Here is a 23,066-nt window from a genome sequence, read left to right as displayed (position 1 = left end):
GCCAAAAACTCATTCCCAGTTTTCCTTCCTATAATTGTGTCTTAATTTAGCACATGGCTCTCTCTGTGATGTCTCTCTGACCTGTGCTGCACAGATGTTCTGAACTAATACTCTTTAAACTTAATTACAATTATAGACCTCTCATGTTCAACATTCTCCATCAAATTCCCATTATATGTTGCTATACAAGGCTCTCAAAATATTGTGCCAAATTTTCCCAACCAATATTTTCCCAAATGCCCCCCCAAATTCTGCCTAAACTTCTATATTATTCTTCCAATTTTATATGCACATTACTTCTTTTATGCCTTTGCTAATTCTATAAATCCCTAGTGTCTTGTCTTTTCATCTTTCCTTATTTAAATCACTGACTCAAGGACTCTGCTCTGTTTAACTCAGTCAAGTATTTTCTTTTCATCATATGATCAGACATCTCTCTACCCCCATGGGACTTGATTTGCTCCTCACTGGAAGTACCTACTATTCTGTTTTGTAGTATTGTAGTATTTGTAGTATTTTGTAGTATTTGTAGTATTATTTGCATTTTGTATCTGCATAATTTTCTCCTGCTTATCGCCCTTTCTAGATGGAAACTCACTGAGAAAAGAACAATGCACAGTATGGAGCTCCTCATCAAATATGGACTCAATAAATATTTGTTAAATTGTGTTAGCCAGACAAAGCCTCACCAAAAATTAAACAATTCATTAAAATTATGCCTAGAAGACATGTTTTTGTTCCCTCAATGTCTTTTCTACAGATCAGGAAAAGAGGTTAAGAACAATTAAAAGCAAGACCATTCCATTTGCTTGCCTCACATAAGCATTATATAATAGGTAAGTTAAGCACAGGAATTAGGGAAATATTTTAAGCCACCAAGGAAAATATTATTATACTACAGATTTTTATCACATACCACAGAGGCCCAAAATAATTAAAGAGGTTTAAGAAGAACTTGGTTTACCCCAGGGTATAAATTAGAAATAGAGGAATACTGGCTTATGCTAGTACTGTGTTCTATCAGCCAAAAACTTCCAATTAAAATAACTTACCTTATAACTGAGATAACCAAGTAGTATTGTTTCAAACAGACTTATCAATGCCACTGAAACCTGAAAAAAAAAAGTACCTTAATCAGAAGATGCAATAAAATTTTAAAAATATATTCATGATTATAATACTATTAACTTTATAAATATGGACATATATGTGTGTATGTATGTATATATCTGTATAATATACAGATATAAACATAAGGAGTTATTATGTGGCACTCTAACTTCTATATACAGGTGGCAGGTTGCAAGCAATTCCCAACACTACAGGTTAGTTTTGTATTTCTAATACTCCTTAATAAATACTTTTATTATCTCAAATATAAATGTGGAATTAGAATAGTCAGACTGGCTGGAGTTTACATGGTATGTAGAGAATAGGTTGTTCTGTGTGTGTCCTAATATGCATAATCACACACAACTGCACCACCACAAACACTACCCTCTCCCAGCAACACCTCCACCACCTCTACAACATCTATCAATGACAGCAGTTCCTTTCAGAAAATAAAAGAATGTAAGCTTCAACTTAGAGATACATTCTCTCCTGTTACCCACCTCAAACAAAATGAAACAGCAACATCCTTGAATACTAAACAAAATAGTCCACATCAACAGTTCAAGATACGACCAGATTTTATTTGAATGGACGTCATAACCAATTCCTCTTTCACAGACCAATTCCTCTTTCACAGCTGGAAGAGCATGGCCTGGACAAGCTTCCACCTTTCTCTACATTCTCTATTAAATATACAATTTCTGCTGCTGAACTACCAAAAGGTTGTAACTGCAACAGAAAAGGTAACTAGAAAAAATATCCAAATTATTTTGTAGTAAGTACTCTCAGCACTTTGGAGTAGCTGAATAGAAGCAAAATAAGCAAGCATAAACAAGAAATGACTCCAATAACAAATATATTGGTTTAAAGATTTTGAGGTATAAGACTATCTGCATAAGAAAGGCAGATACCCTGGAGTTTTACATTTTAACTCCTATTGGAATGAAAATTTTGATTAAAGTGAATATAAAACAGAAGTACAATAAAAAAGCATATGAATGCATGGCAATACAAGTAAAATATATTCAGAAGTACATATGGAAGCCAAGCATTGTTCTGATATAAAATGCACACCTCTTAAATGTTCTCCACAAGTCCTTTAAATCAGAATCATCCATGCTTTTTTTCTATAAGTAGTGTTAGATGGTCTCTAGAACATTTGTAGCATGGATTACTCAAAATCCTATTTGAAAATATTATTATTGTAAAATATTATTATCAGATAAAAGCAATTTGAAAATGTATTTCAAGGCCATATATGACTATTCTTAAAAATATTAACTTACTTTAAAAGTGTATCTCACTGAAGAATAATATAGGAATCATTCTAGAGATTAAAAGACTACATTTTTAGTGAACGCTTAAATATTTGAAAAGGTATTTGTACTTAATGACTGCAATGAAAATCAGTACAAAAAAAATTAAATGCAACTTTACTTCAAAAAAAAGTATGAAATATCCAGACAGTAAAAACTTGATTTCATAGTTATAAACACAATGCATAAATAGTTAAAATAATCCATTATAACATTTAAAATGTACAGACTTCACAATCCTAATAACTAAAAAACAAACCAAACACTTGATTTTAAAGTATTTTAAAGGCTGTTTATACACAGTCGGTTTTAGAGTCTTTCCATTACTTCCAAGATTCAACTGTCTTCCAATCTGTAATTTTTGACCTTTTTATCTTAGTGACTGTACTCTTTAAAGAACTTTTACTTTTGAAGAATAACAAAGTAAAAAGTATCTGTTGGAGAGAGACAAGAGTACACGTAAAGGAGAGAGATGGGAACGTGTAAAAAGTTTGTTGGGTGTAAAATTCAACAGAAAAAAGGAACAAAGAAGAGGTATAGAGGACTCTAGGGAACACCCTAACAATATAATTCAGACATGTTCCCTCTCATTTCTTACTCTTTCTTCAGGACTCCTTTTATGCCAGAACATATTTTTCCTTTTATTTACACAATTATCTGTTTAGGGACCAAGCTCTTGCTATTGGTAATATGAGCCATTCATTCACTTGTTTATGCATTTGATAATTATTTACTGAGATTCTAACAAGTTCCAGACACTATAGATACAGTAAAAGAGCAAACACGGTTACGGGCTTTTGATGAATTTTTCAAGAATTGTATAAAATGAATACCTAGAGTCATTTTGAGAACTTGTGGTGCCTTAATACATTGATTTACTCTGTTTTTCTCCAAACCCTCAAAAACTTTCTGAAGTCTAATCCTGACAAGAAGGAAATTCTCAAAAGGTAGAATGCAGGGCTCAGGCAAACACAAGGATAGGGAAAAAAAAATCTGTCCAAGACATGCATCAAGATTAATTAAGCAATAAAACAAATTCAGTTTTAATATCAATAGTTTTCCCTCCAACAGTATTTCTCTATGAAATATGAACAAAGCCAGAAGTAGAAGGATAGAACAAAATTGTACATAACCTGTAAGCCCCATAAAGGTAGACTTCTGTTCACCCAAAAGATATGAGACCTATAAAAAATGATAAGATATTAGTTTTTAAAAACATGAAAAATGCATTCATCTTAAAATTTTAATTGAAGTTGGAAATATTTAAATACTACTGCATTAAAAGGCAATAAAATCTCAAAATTGAAATTAGAAAAGCTTTATATTGTTTCTGTTTTCTTTTTGATAATATTCACTTCTATTCGAGGAATAGAAAATGGTTTATTTCTAAACCCTTTGTAATTTTGTTTTTATTCTCATGTTAATAAAGGAAAAAAACATAATGGACCCTTATCTAAGGAATGATTATGGCAAGGTAGAAAAACTTCAAACCCTTTACTAGTCAATGCTCGATTGAAAAGTCACTTAAGAGTCTTCCACAAACTCAAATGATTTTGTTATTTTTAACACTGTTAATATTTAGGGAATACAAAGTCAACAGCATAAATAATCAGAATAAAGTGAGTAACTCATAGAGCACATTAATATTTCAGATCTGGGTTAGTATAAAACAGTATGCCACCAAGAATATCCGTAACTAAGGTTAGCATAACCCATTATGTGGGACAGAGTGACTGTTCTTAAATATCTGCTAAAAATCATATCATCTCTGATGTTAAAAACTGTTTATACTCTGTGAAAAAACACCCTATACTTCTAATACAGCTAGTTATATATATTTTTAAGCATGTTCCATGCCCAATGTAGAGTTGAACTTACTACCCCAAGATCAAGTCAATGCTCTCCTGACTGAGCCAGCCAGTTGCCCCCATTAGTTAAATTTTTAACTTATACACCACTATTGCCTACATTATTTTGTGTACAGCTGATTAATGAAAGGTCATACACAGCAATATAATCTATTCATTAGATGATGAGAATAGTTATATTAAGCTGCCAAAAAAAAATGCAAATAAAAATATTACAAAACAGACAAAGCCTAGTCACTTTTTAAAGCTATTAAGTATTAGAGGAGTCCCATAAAGTATCAAGTGTATTTTTAAATATTTAAGTTATTTCTTTTTGGTAATATGTAAAATAATAACAAAGAGCAATAAACTTTCTAAAATTCTAGTTTTAAAAAGAATTGCAAACTTTAAAATAATATTCAAAGAAACTACCTATGGCCTTAAACTGAAGTACTGTGTAACTCCAGAATGTCACATCTACTTAGACAACTGATCTCTTCAACTGATCCAAAACAAACCTATGACCTTTCTCTCAAAAACTGGTCCTCTCCATTTTGTACCTGTCAGCAAATGACACAAAATTCCACCAAGCTTGGTTACCCCAAAACTTAGGTATCATCTTAGATTCTTTCCTCTCCTGTATTTGCAAATACAAAAATGTGATGCAAATGACATCAGTTATCAAATCTTTTCAATTCTTACCACCAAATATCTGCAGAATGCATCTACCTCTCCTTCTCTACTACCACAACCACTTCAACCAATCTACCATTTTTTTTTGATTCTTGCAAAAACCCACCAAGTAGGAACCTACACTTCTTTTGCCTTCTACATTTTTCCTCCAAATTACAAATACAGATTCTTTTTAAATGTGACTTAGATCACATCACACCTCTGTGTATTGGCCCTACACTTTTGTCAGGCAAAACTCTTAAATGGCGGCACTCTTAAACTTACTCAACTGTGACATGACCCTTCCTATCCCAGCCATTTCTATAGGAACTCTTCCCTTATCCTAGAGCTCTCAGCTCAACTCTCTCTCAAGAAAACCTTCCTTGAAGCAGCCAATCAATCAACAGTCAACGTAGTCAACTAGTCTCTTAGGTGATCTCACTCACCAAACCTCTTCTGCCATTTATGTAAGTCATAACTTTACATTTATTCGCATATATATTTCCTTAATAGTTGTCTTCTCATTAAACTGCAAGTTTCCCTAAGATGAGACAGTATGTCTATTTTCCTCACCATTATAATCCCATGTCTTTATGAGCACACACCTATAGTAAGTTAGGCATCAATATAAACAAATGGATGATGCCATAAAAAGAAAAATATGGCTGATGAGTTCAGCCATAGTGTCCTGTCCAAAACACATGTTATATTCTCAGTGACAAGATATGTAAAGAGGGATATGGACATTTTTCATAGATCAAAATTATATGCTATAAAAATTACTAAATAACTAAGTAAATAGCAATCTCTGGAAAATTATAAAATACATTGTGAATCAAAAGGTTAAGAGCATTTTCAAAGAGAAATTAATACTTAATGTAGAGGTACTAAAGTTAGTTATCAAATAAATAGCATTTTCTTTGGACTGGGATGTTATTCTATTTTGTTAGGTCTTGAAATACCACAGGTTCTTAAATTTGAATAAAACCTTAAAGAAAAGCTGTTTCTTAGACAAGGCTATGTCACGTGAAATAGGTTTCATAATCCTTAAATATATTTCTGCAAAACTCTAATATATAAATTGCAGGGTGAAGTGAGCTCTCCAAAGGAAAGTCATCTTTTCCACGAGTTGACTAAGTACTAAATTGGGTAAATACATAGAAGAATAATGTATAAATTTTGGTAAAAAGCTAGTGCCCAAACTCTTTTAATAAAATGAACTTATCATGAAAAAAGAATGTAGGGACTGATCTGCACATTTCTAGATCATCTCCAAAACAAATGAGACAGAATGCTGAAACGGGCAACCAGACCATAATTCCAAATGCAGCCTCAATCCCACTTGACAAAAACGCATTAGGAAGAAAGAATAGCTATACAGGAATATTTACCGTAGCAGGAAAGGAAATGGAAGAGAATTAAAGTAGCCTCATCATCAACAATAGAAAAAAATATGAAAATGAGAAAAAAATGTCATTGAAAAGACGATGTTTATAATATTGATCTAACTATATCACTATGGGCATGTTATGTACATGTATTGACACAAAGAGAATTTACAAAAGGTTGGGCCTCAAAATACTGGAAGTACTTATTTCCAGATACTGATATTTTAGGCAATTTTTACTTCCTTTTCCTGACATAGGTATTCATATAGTAATAATCATGAACCAAGTATAAAATCCTGAAAAATAAAGTAAGTTTTGCTTTTGTTTATTAGAAAAATAAAACAAGAAAAGCAAACATAAAAACCAAGTTCAGTCAGACTGAACTATGTTTATAGATAAAATCCATCTTTGAAGCATCGTTATGAAAACTGGAAAAACCGTATCAAACCATGGAAGTTATGGCAAAAGTTAACTATAGAAAGTTAGTGACCTGTAGCCTCATCCACGTTTCACAGGATGATTATTTATGGTTTTTCCAAAAGATAAGGACATAGCTGCTAAAAAATATCAGAGAAGCTTTAGCAGCTGAGGCAGAAGTCCAGGGATAGATATGTTAACCAAAGGAATAATGCATTTGCTAAATACATGAAAGTCATAAGGTAAATATGTGGGGCATAATTCATATGAAAGGACCTGTGACTCACAAACTTGAGATGAATGCAGATTGATAGCTCTCCAAGAAAACAAATGCAGCTTGTATTTTATTGACAACAGTATAATACCCTAAACCAGGGTGGAAATGATAAAACTCCCATAACCGCAACAAATATTGAAAACTGAGTCCTAGGTATGGTGCTAGGCCCACATCTCAAAGACATGTAAAATTTAATGTATGTCAGTGGGGCACCTGGGTGACTCAGTGCGTTAAGCATCTGCCTTCTGCTTAGGACATGATCCAGGGTTCCTGGGATCAGCTCAGCAGGAAGTTTGCGTCTCCTTCTCCCTCTGCCCCCCCCCCCCGACCTTGCTCGTGCTTGCACTCTCTCTCTCTCTCTCTCTCTCTCCCCCCCAACTTTCTTTTTCAAATAAATAAAATGTAAAAAAAAAAAAAAAAAAAAAATAGGGGCACCTGGGTGGCTCAGTGGGTTAAGCCTCTCTTTGGCTCAGGTCATGATCCCAGGGTCCTAGGATGGAGCCCCGCATCGGGCTCTCTACTCAGCAGGGAGCCTGCTTCCCCCTCTCTCTCTGCCTGCTTCTCTGTCTACTTGTGATCTCTGTCTGTCAAATAAATAAATAAAATCTTAAAAAAAAAAAAATAGTGTGTGTCTGAAACCAAGGAGACCACAATAACTGATGCACAGTAGAGTCTTGACAATACATTAGGAGGATTTTTTAACAACTGATTCCTTTCAAAACACTAGATACACTTCATACCAGGTTAGACAGTCAACTAGACAGTCAACTCCTTAGACAGTGAGGAGTATCGTAGGGAGAACTAAAGGCTGACTCTTTGAGAGACTGGACTTTAAGAGCCTTTCCATCGCACGTGCACGGACTGAAGCTTTCTATCAACACTCCTCTCCCTTCTCCATGGTACAGAGTTGAGTGCAAAAAGGCACTCTTCAGCTAAAGGCTACATTTCTCAGCCTTTGTGTGAAAGTATGGTGATATGACTGATTCTCACATGAGATCTGAGAATAAAATGCAAGTAAAAGTGATGCTTGTCATTTGTTGCCAATAGTTTCAAGAAGTGTATATATATACATATATATATATATATACATACTACACCATGCTCTCTTTACCTTTCCCAAAGCTGTTTGCAGAGGATGCTTATGTCTTAGCACATAAACACAAAATAGGAGTGGTTTTCATACACAGTAATGTACTTACCATGTTACAGAGTGTGTGCATGTATGTATGTATGAGTCACAAAACAAAGAAAAGATCTACAGTAAAAACACCAGCATTAGACTCCAGTAAACAAAAAGTTCTTTCGAATTTTTAATATTATATGTTAGAGCACTTGGTGCTATTTTAATCTATACTGTAGCAAATATACATGAGAGAAGAGAAGGTTTACATTATCACATTCCTTCTGATCAGTCATCAAATATTAAAAGATATTGGGGGGGTGCCTACGTGGCTCAGTCAGTTAAGCATCTCACTTCCATTCAGGTCATGATCTCAGGATCCCAGAGTGAGTGGAGCCCCCAAGTCCGTTGGGCTCTGTCCTCAGCAGAGAGTCTGCTTCTCCCTCGCCATCTGCCCCTCCCCCACACTTGTGTGTCCATGCTCTCTCTCTCTCTCTCAAATAAATAAAATCTTTAAAAATATATATAAATAAAAGATATTGTCAAAATTTATTTCTCTTTTAATAACTATTATCCTAAAGGAAAAAATAATCTTTAAAATGTTAATGTTACCTGAACACATTTGTTGCTCTATTAGCCACTGATTTTCAATGTAAATCCAAATGCTATACAATATAAGTACATTCATGTGCTTCTTACCGTGTCTCTATTACTGGATGTTAAAAACTAGCAATCACTTCCACAATTTTTAAAGCACAAGGGGGTACATTCGTTCTGACACACAGTGAAAAACTCTAAGCACCAGCAGGCAATGAGTCAACGCCGATGGTTCATCTCTCAGTGAAATTCATAAGTAACATGCCAGAGGTGTGTTTCCTCTGCTAATGCCTTTAAATCATTTACTACAAACTGCGTACATCAGAGTTTGTCATCTGTGCTATTTCATACATTAGCAATATTTTTTCATAGCCTCAGTCTGTCCATACTTGCAACATTTTTCTATCAGTTTTGACTGTAAAGGGACTTAAAAATAAAGCAAAGCAGTACAAAATATCCACAGCTTTATTATGTCAGAAGCTCTAATTAAATAAATCTTTTTGCTGAATTAGCCTCATTATTTTAAAATAGAGGCTGTGCCCATAAAGGCCACTTCTGTTTTTCATTAACCAATACTGCATTGACAATGGGAACTGAACAGAACATTGTATTCAAAATGGAGCCATAAGTTATGTTATTATGTTTTTTAATTGCAGTAATCTGGTTTTTCAAATGTATATCCTCTATAATTATGGCTAAATATTCTCAGTAATATGACACAGAAGTTAATTGTAGGAAACTTTGTTCCTCTTAATGTTTTTCAAATAATATAATTTTACTCTGCCATCATCCCCCAATGCCCTTTCACCCTTGGAGAAATTCTATCATGTCTCATTTATGATTTTCAGTTCTCTCTAATGTACATTTTATTTATAAATCACCAAGTTTTAATAATTATTCTGGTATGTGTTTAGAAAGAAATGTAGCATGAACCATTTTTAATAATACATAGACAGAAAAATGTAATAAATGTAATATGCACTGGCATCTCTAGCCAGTGGCCTTCAATCACCTTGATTGTGCAACACTTGCAATAAAACTGCTGAACACAATTTCTTTAATTCAACAACATTCACTGACCCACCGAGTCCTACACTAAGTATGAGAGCTACAGAGGCAAACAGAACATGGTCCTTGCCCCCCATAAGCACGTAGAGAGAGCAGAGAGGTGAATAGTAAAATCAAGGGCAGTAAGTTAAGTGTTGGGACAGAAGTATGTGGAGGAGGCTAAGAGAATCCAGAGGCCATTCTTAACCCAGAAATTAGGCTATAATCATGACATTAGCTAAGAATTTCAGGTAAGGTATTATCCAAGAAATTATTACCCTGAAGGTCCAGAAATCCTGAGGCAAGTTAAAGCAGTGGGTAGTGAGGAACAAAAATGGAAAACAGAGATCAAGAAGACAGAGTAAAATATTCCAAGGCCCAAAGACAATGGAGAGTAGAATATGTATAAGTGGCTTCAGGTAGGTCAGAATGGCTGGACGGCAGGTTGGGGAGGTGAAGTAAGCAGAGGTCAGATGATAAAGGACCTTCATTTACTCAGTTATTCACTCACTCATTTAATTATTAATACTGAGCATCGAATTTGTGCCAAGTTCTGAGGATTCAGACAACCTGTGCCCTCACAGGCTAACCAAAGCAATCCCCATGGAATACCCAGGAAACAAAACAAACAAGTAAAGTACATACAATATACAAAAGACATAAAGGCAATGGAGAAAAGTTAAAAGGGAAAAGAAAAAAGTATTCGAAGGAGTCTTGTGAGGAGAATACAATTTTAAACAGGATATTTAGGTAAAGCTTCTCTGAAAATACAATTCTGAGTAAGATCTGAGGAAGTGTGCCTTATGTTAGCTGATGGAAGAGAATTCCAGACAGAGGGAACAGCAGGTATGAAGGCCCTGAGCCAGGACAGTGGCTGGTATATTCCAGAAGCAGAGAAGAGGCCAATGTGGCTGGAGCAAGACGGGTGGGAGAGGAAGAGGAGGAGGTGAAGATACCGAGAAACGGGCGTTCTCACAGGCCAATAAGCGCTACAGTATTCAGAGCACAGCCGTGTAAAGATCTGACTTAGACATTAAAGAAACACTGGCTGCTATATTAAGAATAAACCAAAGGGGAGCAAAGGCAGAATTAGCAGGACTAATTAGGAGGGCTACTGCAGTACCCAGGTGACAGAAGGTGGCTTGTGCCAGGATGGCAGCATTGAGAAGTGGTTGTATGCTGGATATATCTTGAAAGTAGAAATGACAGAATTTTCTAAGGGGTTTGCATATGCTGCAGAGTGTGAGACCAAAAGAGAAGTTAAGAATAACTCTAAAGCATTTGGCCTGAGCAACTGTTAGGTTGGAATTTGGTTCAGCAGAAATGTGGAAAGCTGAGAGTAGAACAGGGTTGGGGGAAGGACAGAGTTGTCACATGTTGAGATGTGACAGAGCACAGAAGTGGAGTGGAGCATGGCAAGTTTGAAATGCCTATTAAACATCCAAGTAGAGAGGATGAATATGCAGTTTGAATGGAGGGAGTGGGAAGGTTCTGGCTTCCTGTGGTCCAGGACTTAACCAGGGATGAAAAGCATAAAAAGATTAGAGCTGGGGCACCTGGGTAGCTCATTTGGTGAAGAAACAGACTCTTAGTTCTGGCTCAGGTCATGATCTCGGGGTCCTGAAATCCCTACCTCTCGCTCTACGCTCAGCAAAGAGTCTGCTGGAGGTTCTCTCTCTCCCTTTCCTTTTGCCCCTCCGGCTGCTTGCGCTGTCTCTTGCCCTCTCTCTCAAATAAATACATAAGTAAATCTTTGTTTTTTTAAGATTTTATTTATTTACTTGAGAGAGAGAGCATCAGAGAGAACATGAGAGGGGAAAAGACCAGAGGGAGAAGAAGACTCCCCACGTAGCTGGGAGCCCAATGCAGGACTCAATCCTAGGACTCTGGGATTATGACCCAGCTGAAAGCAGTGGCTTAATCAACTGAGACACCCAGGTGCCCCTACATAAGTAAATATTAAAAAAAAAAAAAAGATTACTGCTGAAGCCCTCAAAGCATAGGGCAAGTATGAAAGATTTCTGCTTCTCTGTATGTAAAGCAGGAATAGTAAGATTAAGTGTATACTGAAGGAAATAACATAAATAAACTAACTAGTCCAAAGCCAGAAAAATAGCAAGAACTCCAAAATATGCAATCTTTCACAGGTTGAAAATTCCCTGAGGGCAGGGAATGTTCCTTTTCTTAGTTATATTTTGACTCATAGCAATATAAATATATAACAAGTATTCAATAAACATATAGCAAAATAGTCATAATTATATTTCATTAATGAATTAAAATTTCATAAAGAATTACCACATAAATAATTTCACAATGAAATTTCACCTGTTAATCTTTAACCTTTTAATAAATACAGAATAATTTTCATTGTCTAAATAAGCTGAGGAGTAACCAATTCATTTAAATGCATATTATCCACCACCATCCATTTTATTTTGATCTTTTTTTATTTCTTAATTTTCTTAGGGCAAACCTCCACATGCAAAAATAACTACAAAAGTTAACCATCAAACTTGTCTTCTGCTAGGAAAATTATTTTAAATTTAGTAGGCTGGACAGGAACCCAAGGTGGTGATGAGATAAAAATTATGACACAACTATTTCCCTTACCTACTGCTTCCACCAAAGGATAGAACCTAAGATGGGAAGCCTATAAATGAACAGAAATGCAATTTAGTAAAAGCAACATGATAAGGAATGTAGTATAAGATAAAATAAGCCAACAAATCATTTAACTCAAATAAGATAAAAAGCTACCCAAGTTGTATCTGAGACTTAAGATAGACGTGCATCCCAATAAATGCTGGAATGTTTCAAAAGTCATAACTAGATTTTTGTTGTTGTTGTTTTGTTTTGGGCTTTTGTTTTTGGTTATTTTTAGATTTCACATATCACTTTTTTTTTTTAAAAAGATTTTGCTTATTTATTTATCTGTCAGAGAGAAGGAGAGAGAGAGCACACGAGCAGGCAGAGGTGGAGAGAGAAGCAGACTCCCTGCCGAGCAAGGAGCCCAATGCGGGACTCAATCCCAGGAACCTGAGATCATAACCTGAGCCAAAGGCAGCGGCTTAACCTACTGAGCCACCCAGGCTTCCCTCACATATCACTTTTTAACTTATTTCACTTAGCATAATGACCTCAAGGAAACACTTAAAAAAAAAAAAAGTAACATTCTAGTACAACTAGAAATACTTATAAAGCTGTATACATGAGTATACTGGGTGCCTGGGTGGCTCAATCAGTTAAGCATGTGCCTTCTGCTTGGATTGTGACTCCAGGGTCCTGGGATGGAGCCCCATGTCAGGCCCCCTGCTCAGTGGGGAGCCTGCTTCTCCCTCTCCAGGTCTGAACTGGCTTGTTTTCCCTCTCGTGCTCTCTCTCTCTGTCATTAAAAGAGTATACTTTTTTGGAGTGTATGTAAATCAAGAACAGAAAGGTATGTGGGTTTTTACAGAGATTAACCCCATATTAAACAACTAGTTAGAGTGCTCTTGTTAGCAGTTAAAATCATATGGGTTGGTGTCCAGTATTAACATTAGATAAATAGACAATAAGAGATGTTTATTTTTTAAAAAGAGTGTTATTTTTCTTTCCTTTTTTTTTTTTTTTTGAGTTTATTTCTTTAAATAATCTCTTTTTTCCAGCATGGAGCCCAAACTCGTGACCCCAAGATCAATAGTTATATACTCTTCTGAATTAGCCAGCCAGATACCACAAAAAGATATGTTTAAAAAAGAACTTATAAGGATTATGTTCATTTCTTAATTGAAAGCCAGATCAATTTAATTGTGACAAACCCCTAACACATCCTAAAGAAAATGAATTCCATAGAACACATTTTAGTTTGCATTAAAATTATAATGCAAAGGGAAGAAATTAAGATGGTGGAGAAGTAGGGGGACTCTGGGCTTCCCTCCTCCCTCAAACACAGCTGTATTGAAGTCAGGTCACTTGGAACACCCAGGAAATCCATCTGAGGACTGGGAGAAGTTGGTCCCAGGTAGAGGGGCCACAAATGGTCACAGTTGGAGGGAGACAGCTTGCCAGGTGCATGGAAGAAAAACTGCAGTGCCATGGAAGGGAGGGAACCCTGTCTACAGAGAGAAAAAAGGGAGAGTAAGAAAGAGACTGAGAGTGCAACATTGAGTTCACACAAGATGAACATCTCTTTGGAACATGGACTGGGAGCGGGGTTTCTGAGTGTCACAGGTTTTTTGGAAACAGTATGTGGAGCTCAAACTCGGGTTGTGGAAGTGCATGACTTTTGCAAGAGTAGAGCTATGGAATGCGATCCTAGGGAGAAGGAGGGCACTGGCCCCAGAAAGCACAATATTGTGTAGGGATTTCCTGGGTCACACCAGAAGAGAACATTCCCCTTCCTGTAGTACATTTGTCCTCTCCAAGGACAAAAGACCCTGTAGGTACCAGCAAACAGCCTTTCATCAGCAAGGGACAGAGGCCTGTGCAGAGGATGGATAACCTAGTTATTGCTTTTCCCTATGCTACACCAAAGATTCTGCATGCTGTGCAAGCATGGGACTGTTTTTCTGGGACAAAGCACACCAGACATAGCACAGCAAGTTTCTACACTGGAAGGGGGGTGGTGGCGGGGGGTCCCTGCAGTGCCAGGTCCTTTAAGATGTGGAGTTTTGAATCCCAGCTATGAACCAAAGATAAAATGAATGTGGGATGTGGTACCGGGCACTGACCTGTACCTTGTGAAGGTAAACTACCTTGTGAAGGCTTCCTGAACAGCAGGGAGTGTGGGATCCCCTTTCTGAGACAACAGAGTGACATGGCACCCTCTTCTCCCTCCCCATCAACACATGGAACTTCAGAGAGCAACACAATGGCCCCCAGTGGAGGCGGAACATGCTTATACTAAACCCCATCCCCACCCCAATCCTGTGCCCAGCAAGTGCATATTTCCTGGGGTAGGTCTGACTCTGAGCCAGCCCAGCAGGCCTCTCCCCCAGAATATCATCCACAAGAAGCACCACATATGCATCAATCTACTGATCATAGAGTGCTTCAGAGCATCACCTGTGTTTCTGGTGGAAATAAGACCAGGCTTAACTTTTTCTTCCACCCCCCCCTTTGGCATCAGACATAGTTTTTTGTTTGTTTGTTGTTTTCATTGTTGTTGCTGTTTTTGTTGTTGTTGTCCTCCCATTTCCTTTTCTCTCTTTCTCTCTCTCTTTTTTGATCATTTTTTTCTTTTTTTTTTTCCAGGCTTATGACATCTAGTTAAAGGCCCAAACATTACCCCACTGCAAACAAGGAGGAACCATGCAGAGGACTGACCAGTGGGAAAGAGCAGACAAACTGTAATAGCAGAGTGCAAATGCATACACCAGAAACACTTTCTGAAGTGCCAGACCCTGGACAGTGTATGACCCCTTTTTAATGTAGAATTGATCTCAGGTGCAGAAAACACAACTAGCTTTCAAAACACACAAAAGACAGAAACTTAGTCAAAATAACAAGACAGAAAAAAAAATCACAGTCAGAGACTTAGTCAAAACATATATACACAATATATCTGAACAAAAATTTAGAACAACTGTCATAAACTACTAGATGGACTTGAAGAAAGCATAGAAGATACCAGAGAAACCCTTGCTGCAGAGATAATAGATCTAAAAAATTCTAAGGCTGAAAATAAAAATATGCTGTAACTGAAATGCAGAACTGACTGGCTATAGTCACAATGACAATGGAAGGAGCTGTGGAGAGAATACAGAAGATAAAATTACAGAAAATAATAAATTTGAAAAGAAGAAGGGAAGAAGACTCTTAGCTCATGAAGGTGACATAAGGAACTCAGAGATTCATTAAGTGAAATAATATCTGTATCACAGGACCCCTGGAAGAAAAAGAGTGGGAAAAGGGGGCAGAAGATTAACTTGAACAAATTATACCTGAGAACTTCCTTAATCTGGGGAAGGAAACAGGCATTCAAGTTCAAGATGCACAGAACACTCTCCTCAAAATCAACAAAAACAGGTCAACACCACAACATATCATAGTGAAACTTGCAAAATACAAAGATAAAGAGAAAATTCAGAAAGCAGCTAAGAATAAAAGGTCCTTACCCTACAAGGGAAGACACATAAGGTTAGCAACAGACTTGTCCACTGACACTTGACAGGACAAAAGAAAGTGGCAGGATATATTTAACATGCTAAATGAGAAAAATATGCGGCCATGAATATTTTGTCCATCATGGCTGTCATTCAAAATAGAAGGAGAGGTAGAGTTCACAAGACAAGCAAAAACTAAAGGAGTTCATGAACAGTAAACCAGCTCTGAAAGAAATATTAAAGGAGACCATTTGAATAGGAAACAGAGTCCAAAAGTAACAAAGAATAGAAAGGAACAGAGACAGTATACAGGAACACTGACATTAAAGGTAATACAATGGCATTAAATTCATATCTCTCAAGAATTACTCAAGGTAAATGGACTAAAGCTCTAATTAAAAGGCATACTGTATCAGAATGGATTAAAAAACTCAATATGTTGCTTAAAAGAGACTCATTTTAGACCTAAAGACACTTCCAGATTAAAAGTAAGGGGTTAGAGAACCATTTATAATACCAATGGACATCAAAAGAAAGCTTCAGTATCCATACTTATATATCAGAAAAACTAGATTTTAAACCAAAGACTGTAATAAGAGATGAAGAGGGGCACAATATCATATAAACGGGGTCTATCCAACAAGATCTAACAATTGTAAATATATATGTCCCCAATTGGGGAGTAGCCAAATAAATCAATTAATTAATAACAAACTTAAAGAAACTCATTAATAAAAACCATACAATAATAATAGGGGACTTTAACACCTCACTCTCAGCAATGGAGAGATCATCTAAGCAGAACATCAACAACAAAAAACTGATACACTGGACCAGATGGACTTAACAGGTATATTCACAGTATTCATCCTAAAGCAGCAGAATACACATTCTTTTTGAGTGCATATGTAATATTCTGCAGAATAGATGACAAAACATATTAGGTTACAAATCAGACCTTAAACACTACAAAAAGATTGAGATCATACCATGCATATTTTCAGACCACATTCCTATGAAACTTAAAGTCACCTGTAAGAAAAAATTTGGAAAGACCACAAATATATGGAGATGAAAGAATATCCTACTAAAGAATCAATGTGTCAACCAGGAAATTTAAAAAAAAATTTTTAAACACATGGAAGCAAATGAAAATGAAAATATCACAGTTCAAAACCTTTGGGACGCAGCAAATGCAGTCCTAAGAGGTAAGAATATAACAACACAGGCCTTCTTCAAGAAGCAGTAAAAGTCTCAAATATACAACCTAAAGCTCCTTCTATCTAAAGGAGTTGTGAAAACAGCAGCAAATAAAGTCTAAATTCAGCAGAAGAGAAATAATAAAGATTAACGATACAGAAAAAAAAAATAGTAGAACACATCAACAGAAACTAGGAGCTGGTTCTTTAAAAGAATTAACAAAATTAATAAACCTCAAAGCAGACTTAACAAAAAGAAAAAAGAAAGGCTCAAATAAATAAAATCATCAATGAAAAGGGGGTATCACAACCAACACCTCAGAAATACAAACAATTAGAATATTAGGAACAATTATACACCAACAAATTAGGCAATTGGAAGAAATTAATAAATTCCTATAAACATATAACTACCAAAACTGAGTCTGAAAGAAAGAGAAAATCTGAACAAACCATAACTAACAAAGAAATTTAACCAGTAATCAAAAATCTCCCCATAAACAAGAGTCCAGGACCAGATCGCTTCCCAGGGGGAATTCTACCAAACATTTAAAGACTTAATACCTATTCTTCTGTTTCAAAACTGTTCCAAAAAAATAGAACTGCAAGGAAAACTACTAAACTGATTCTATGAGGGCAGCATTACCTTGATTCCAAAACCAGGCAAAGACCCCACTAAAAAGGATAATCACAGACCAATATCTTTAATGAACATGGAAGCAAAAATTCTCAACACAATCCTAGCTAATTGAATCCAATAGCACATTAAAAGGATTATTCACTACACTCAGGTGGAATTTATTCCAGCGCTTCAAGGGTGGTTCAATATCTTCAAATCAATCAAGGTGATACATCACATTAATAAAAGAAAGAATAAGAACCAGATGATTCTCTCAATAGATGTAGAAAAAGCATTTGATAAAATAGAGCATCATTTCCTGATAAAAATCCTCAAGAAAGTAAGGAGAGAGGGAACATACCTTAAAATCATAAAGGCCATATATGAAAGATGCACAGCTAACATCATCCTCAATGGGGGATAATCGAGAACTTTTCCTGTAAGGTCAGGAACACAACAAGGATGTCCACTCTCACCACTGTTGTTCAACATAGTACTGGAAGTCCTAGACTCAGCAATCACACAACAAAAAGAAATAAAAGGCATCCAAATCGAAAGAAAGAAGTCAAACTTTCACTTGTCGCAGACAACATGATACTTTATGTAGAAAACCCAAAACACTACACTAAAAAATTTCTAGACTAATACAGGAATTTGTCAACATTGTAGGATATAAAATCAATACAGAAGTCTGTTGCATTTCTATATACCAATAATGAAGCATCAGAAAGAGAAATCAAGGAATGGATCTCATTTACAATTGCACCAAAAACCATAAGATATCTAGGAATAAACCTAACCAAAGAGGTAAATGATCTGTACTCTAAAACTATAGAACACTGATGAAACAAACTGAGGAAGGAACAAAGAAATGGAAAAACATTCCAGGCTCACAGATTGGAAGAACAAATATTATTAAAATGTCTATGCTACCCAAAGCAATCTACACATTCAGCAATTTCTATCAAAATAAGACCACCATTTTTCACAGACTAGAACAAACAATTCTAAAATTTGTAAAGGACCCCCCAAAAGACCAAAGGGATCTTGAAAAAGAGAAGCAAGTCTGAAGGGATCACAATTCTGGACTTCACGCTGTATTAGAAAGCTATAGTCATCAAGAGTGTGTGGTACTAGCACAAAAACTGACACATAGATTGATGGAACAGAACAGAGAACCCAGAAATGGACCCTCAACTCTATGGTCAACTAATCTTTAACAAAGCAGGAAAGAATGTCCAATGGAAAAAAGACAGTCTCTTCAACAAATGGTGTTGGGAAAATTGGTCAGCCACATGCAGAGGAATGAAACTGACCACTTTCTTAAACCATATACAAAAATAAATTCAAAATGGATGAAAGACCTAAATGTGAGACAGGAAACCATCAAAATCCTAGAAGAAAACACAGGCAGCAAGTTCTTTGACCTCAGCCACAGCAACATCTTCAAAGGCAAGGGAAACAATAGCAAAAATGAACTATTGAGATCTCATCAAGATAAAAAGCTTCTGCAGAGCAAAATAAAAAATCAACAAAACTGAATGGGAGAAGATATTCGTAAACGAGATATCAGACAAAGGACTAGTTTCCAAAATCTATAAGGAATTCATCAAACCCAACACCGAAAAAATTAAAAATCCAGTCAAGAAATGGGTAGAAGACATGAACAGACATTTCTCCAAAGAAGACATACAAATGACTAACAGACACACGAAAAAATGCTCAACATCACTCAGCATCATGGAGATACAAATCAATACCACAATGAGATGACAAATTGCACTACTAGATATTTATCCAAAGGATACAAAATAATGATTTAAAAGGACCCATGCACCCCAATGATTATAGCAGCACTATCCACAATAGCCAAATACGGAAAGAGCCCAAATGTCCATAGAATGATGAATGGATAAATTAGAAGTGATATACACACACACAATGGAATATTACACAGTTATCAAAAATAATGAAATCTTGCCATTTGCAATGACATGGAAGGAGCTAGAGCATATTGTGTTGAATAAAATAAGTCAGTCAGATAAAGACTCATATGTGGAATTTAAGAAACAAAACAGATAAACATAGGTGAAGGGAAGGAAAAATAAAAGATAAAAAAAGAGAGAGAGAGAGAGAGAGAGAGAGGGGCACCTGGGTAGCTTAGTCCTTTAAGTGTCTGAGTCTTGGTTTTGGCTCAGGCCGTGATCTCAGGATCATGAAATCAAGCTCTAAGACACTCTCTGTGCTCAGCATGGAGTCTGTTTGAGATTCCCTGTCTGTCTCCTTACGCCCCTCCCCTCACTCTCTAAATAAATAAATAAGTAGATAGATAATTTTTTTTTTTTTTTTTTTTTTTTTTAAAGAGAGGAAGACAGAGGTGCCTGGGTGGCTCAGTGGGTTAAAGCCTCTGCCTTCAGCTCAGGTCATGATCCCAGGGTCTTGGGATCGAGCCCTGCACTGGGCTCTCTGCTAGGCGGAGAGCCTGCTTTCCCTCCTTCTCTCTCTGCCTGCCTCTCTGTGTGCTTCTGATCTCTGTCTGTCAAATAAATAAATTAAAATCTTAAAAAAAAAAAAAAAAAAAAAAGAGAGAGAGAGAGCGAGAGGAAGGCAAACCAAAAATGACTCTTAACTATAGGGAAAAAAACTGAGGGTTGCTGGAGGGGAGGTGGTTTGAGGATGGGATAAATGGGAGATGGGCATTCAGGAGGGCACTTGTAATGAGCACTGGACATTGTATCAAATGATGTATCACTAAATTATTCCTCTGAAACTAACTACACTATATGTTAACTAATGTTAATTTAAATAAAATCTTGAAATAAAAATAAATTAAATTATCACACAATTCAAAGTAATCAAAAGAATATTGTTGAAATTCAGATAAAGACACCTTACCATTCATTTCCTTGTGAAGGGTTTTCTAGTAGCACTCGGATTATGTATAATAAGCAGCTTAATAATTTGAGAGAAAAATTGAATAGACGAATTCTTAGACCTTTAAACAAACAACAAAAATTTAATTTTTATTTGAACTTAGTCCATGAAGGACCAAAAAAAAGGTCAAAAATAACTTTAAGTACAGAATTTAAACTATATTCAGACACTACAATATCATAATTGTCTAAACTCTTAAAATTTTAGGTAGCCGATTTTAATTAATTAAACATTGAAAAAAAATTGACATTGACAGATTGTATGCACTGAAAATGGCACTGAATTTTATACCCAAGAATAAATCTAAGTTTGAGCATTCAGAAGTCACAAAAATCATTTCCCATCAAGATTGGCCCAATATGCTTAGAAGTGTAAGCAATTTTTATTTCCATGAATTTTGGAATAAATTTTACCTAGCTAGAAAATCTAGCCGCTTACAAATTCACCAGATAATTTATAAATCTTTTACTTTCAGAATACCTTGTGGAGTTGATTACAGAGAAATTATAATCATGTATATAATTATATATATATATGCATATATACATACATATATATGCACACACACACACACACTCAATTAGTAATTACATAATTGAAGAAGAATCCTAATAGCATTTTCTGGAAAATACATGCATACATACACACTTTTTAGTTCAACCAGTTGAAACTTACTTTTGACTTTAGGCTGAATACCAATGAAATCTTAAATATTTAGGGGGTATTAAGACTGCTATGTATGTAACTATAAAACTGTATAGGTCACAGTTATGCAGTCTATAGTACTTGATGGTGAAGAAGAGCAATTAACATAAGGCAAAATATGCCTAAAGTCTGATTAATAGAAGTATTACCTTTCCTGTAATTATCAGGTGGTATCTGATTCATGCATTATGAATACAATTTTGAGAAAGGTCTTCTTATAATTATTACTTAATAAAATCTGGAAATGAAATGTCATCTTTTTACTCTGCTATATATAAGTGTACTTGAGGTAACATTTCTTAACAGCAAAATGCTAATGCTTATTAATTGTATAATTTTTCATAAGTTTCCCTATTAAAATGCTAGGTACATTTTATGGGTTAGCTTCTTTATAAAATCTTTTAAACTGTTAATGAAATTGTGCTGGTTTTATAGAACTGGCCTCTTCAAATGACTATTTAATCAAAATTGGCTGCTGGTGAAGTATTCAAATAATGCATCTATCTTTTCTGGCCTGGAAACATAGCATTGTCAGTATCAAAATCAAGGACACTTATTCAGATGATGTGGCTGCTTTAGGTAATACTTATTGGTGGGACTTCCTTGGAAATTCTAAACAGCCAGATTGGAAAGGCGTAAGATATTATTAGTCTTAACTCTGCAGCTAATATGCCATTAAGAATCTCTAACCAGTGTGCCTTACATACTGAAACAGTCCCTATACTCTATTTGGATAAATTCCCACAACTCAGGCTTTTCTCTTTGAACCCTATAGAGACACAACTCAACCTAGACCATCCCAAGAAGATTCCAGGATCAAAATTCAAAAAGAACAAAATCTACAACAATCTAATATAGACCTCTCCTTTTTTGTGTTGACATTTTAAACAAAAGTCATATGAAAAACTGCACATTGACTCATTATATATGGCTTCTAAAAAATGTGTGGTATTACAGGGAAGCGACAAGTATCACTGACACATCAGCCTTGAATGGTCTTAGGTCAGTGGCTATGCTAATTTCATGTCTTCTTGAAGTTGAAATGTTTCCCAAATTTATCTGGTGAGAAAAATCAGTGGTGTGAAACTGTGGGCTGAGGCTATACTTTCTGATTCAAAATCTCCAAAGAAGGTTGCTAATAATCTGTACATTTCAGAAAGCCCTTATGATGCATGACTGGGAAACATTAAACTCTTCCTCAATAAATCAATTATTCCTGTTCGTAAGAGCCTAATCAGTATCTCTTAAAATAAGGGTACCCTGATTTAAGTTCTTTTCCTCAATGTCTCGACTAATCCAGATGGTTCTCTCACAAGTCTGCTTATTGATGTGGGATTTGGAGAATTACAGGTATTCAAAACCCTACCAACACCAACTGTAACATCTATGCTTTCTAAACTTTTATAGCCTGGTAGACAAGATTATCAATATTCATTCTAGATAAAAGATATTTTGCAAAAGGATTGCACAGCTGAATTTTTTAGGCAATTTTTTTAGGCAAATATGTACAAACACATAGGAGAATAAAATAAATGACTTACTTGATCTCTGGTTTTTGATAAAAAATAACTTTAGCCTCTCTTTAAATGTGTTTTCATTCATATAGAATTCAACTTGTACCCTGCAAGCAAAAGATAAAAGTATAAATAATCTAAAGATAAATACATTAAAAAGTAATTTTATTTAATGCATTAAATACTTTGCATGAATCCCCACTACAGAAAATGAA

General features: G+C 35.5%; 1 protein-coding gene across 6 annotated transcripts in view; it reads right to left on the bottom strand.

The window, feature by feature from the left end:
* The window catches only part of KCNT2 (potassium sodium-activated channel subfamily T member 2), a 344,584-nt gene that overhangs the window by 226,817 nt on the left and 94,701 nt on the right, over positions 1 to 23,066 (bottom strand). For all 6 annotated transcript variants that reach the window (XM_082703085.1, XM_082703087.1, XM_082703086.1 and 3 more), the window contains exons 2-5: positions 22,879 to 22,958; positions 20,594 to 20,693; positions 3,563 to 3,611; positions 1,053 to 1,112 (exon numbers count right to left, since the gene is read on the bottom strand). In XM_082703085.1, coding sequence (XP_082559211.1) covers positions 1,053 to 1,112; positions 3,563 to 3,611; positions 20,594 to 20,693; positions 22,879 to 22,958 — 289 coding nt within the window. The remainder of the gene's footprint in view (positions 1 to 1,052; positions 1,113 to 3,562; positions 3,612 to 20,593; positions 20,694 to 22,878; positions 22,959 to 23,066) is intronic.

Source organism: Mustela nivalis (assembly GCF_964662115.1).
Source record: "Mustela nivalis genome assembly, chromosome: 16".
Taxonomy (NCBI): domain Eukaryota; kingdom Metazoa; phylum Chordata; class Mammalia; order Carnivora; family Mustelidae; genus Mustela; species Mustela nivalis.
The sequence above is the reverse complement of the archived record's forward strand: the minus strand, read 5'-3'. Positions and strand labels throughout refer to the sequence as shown.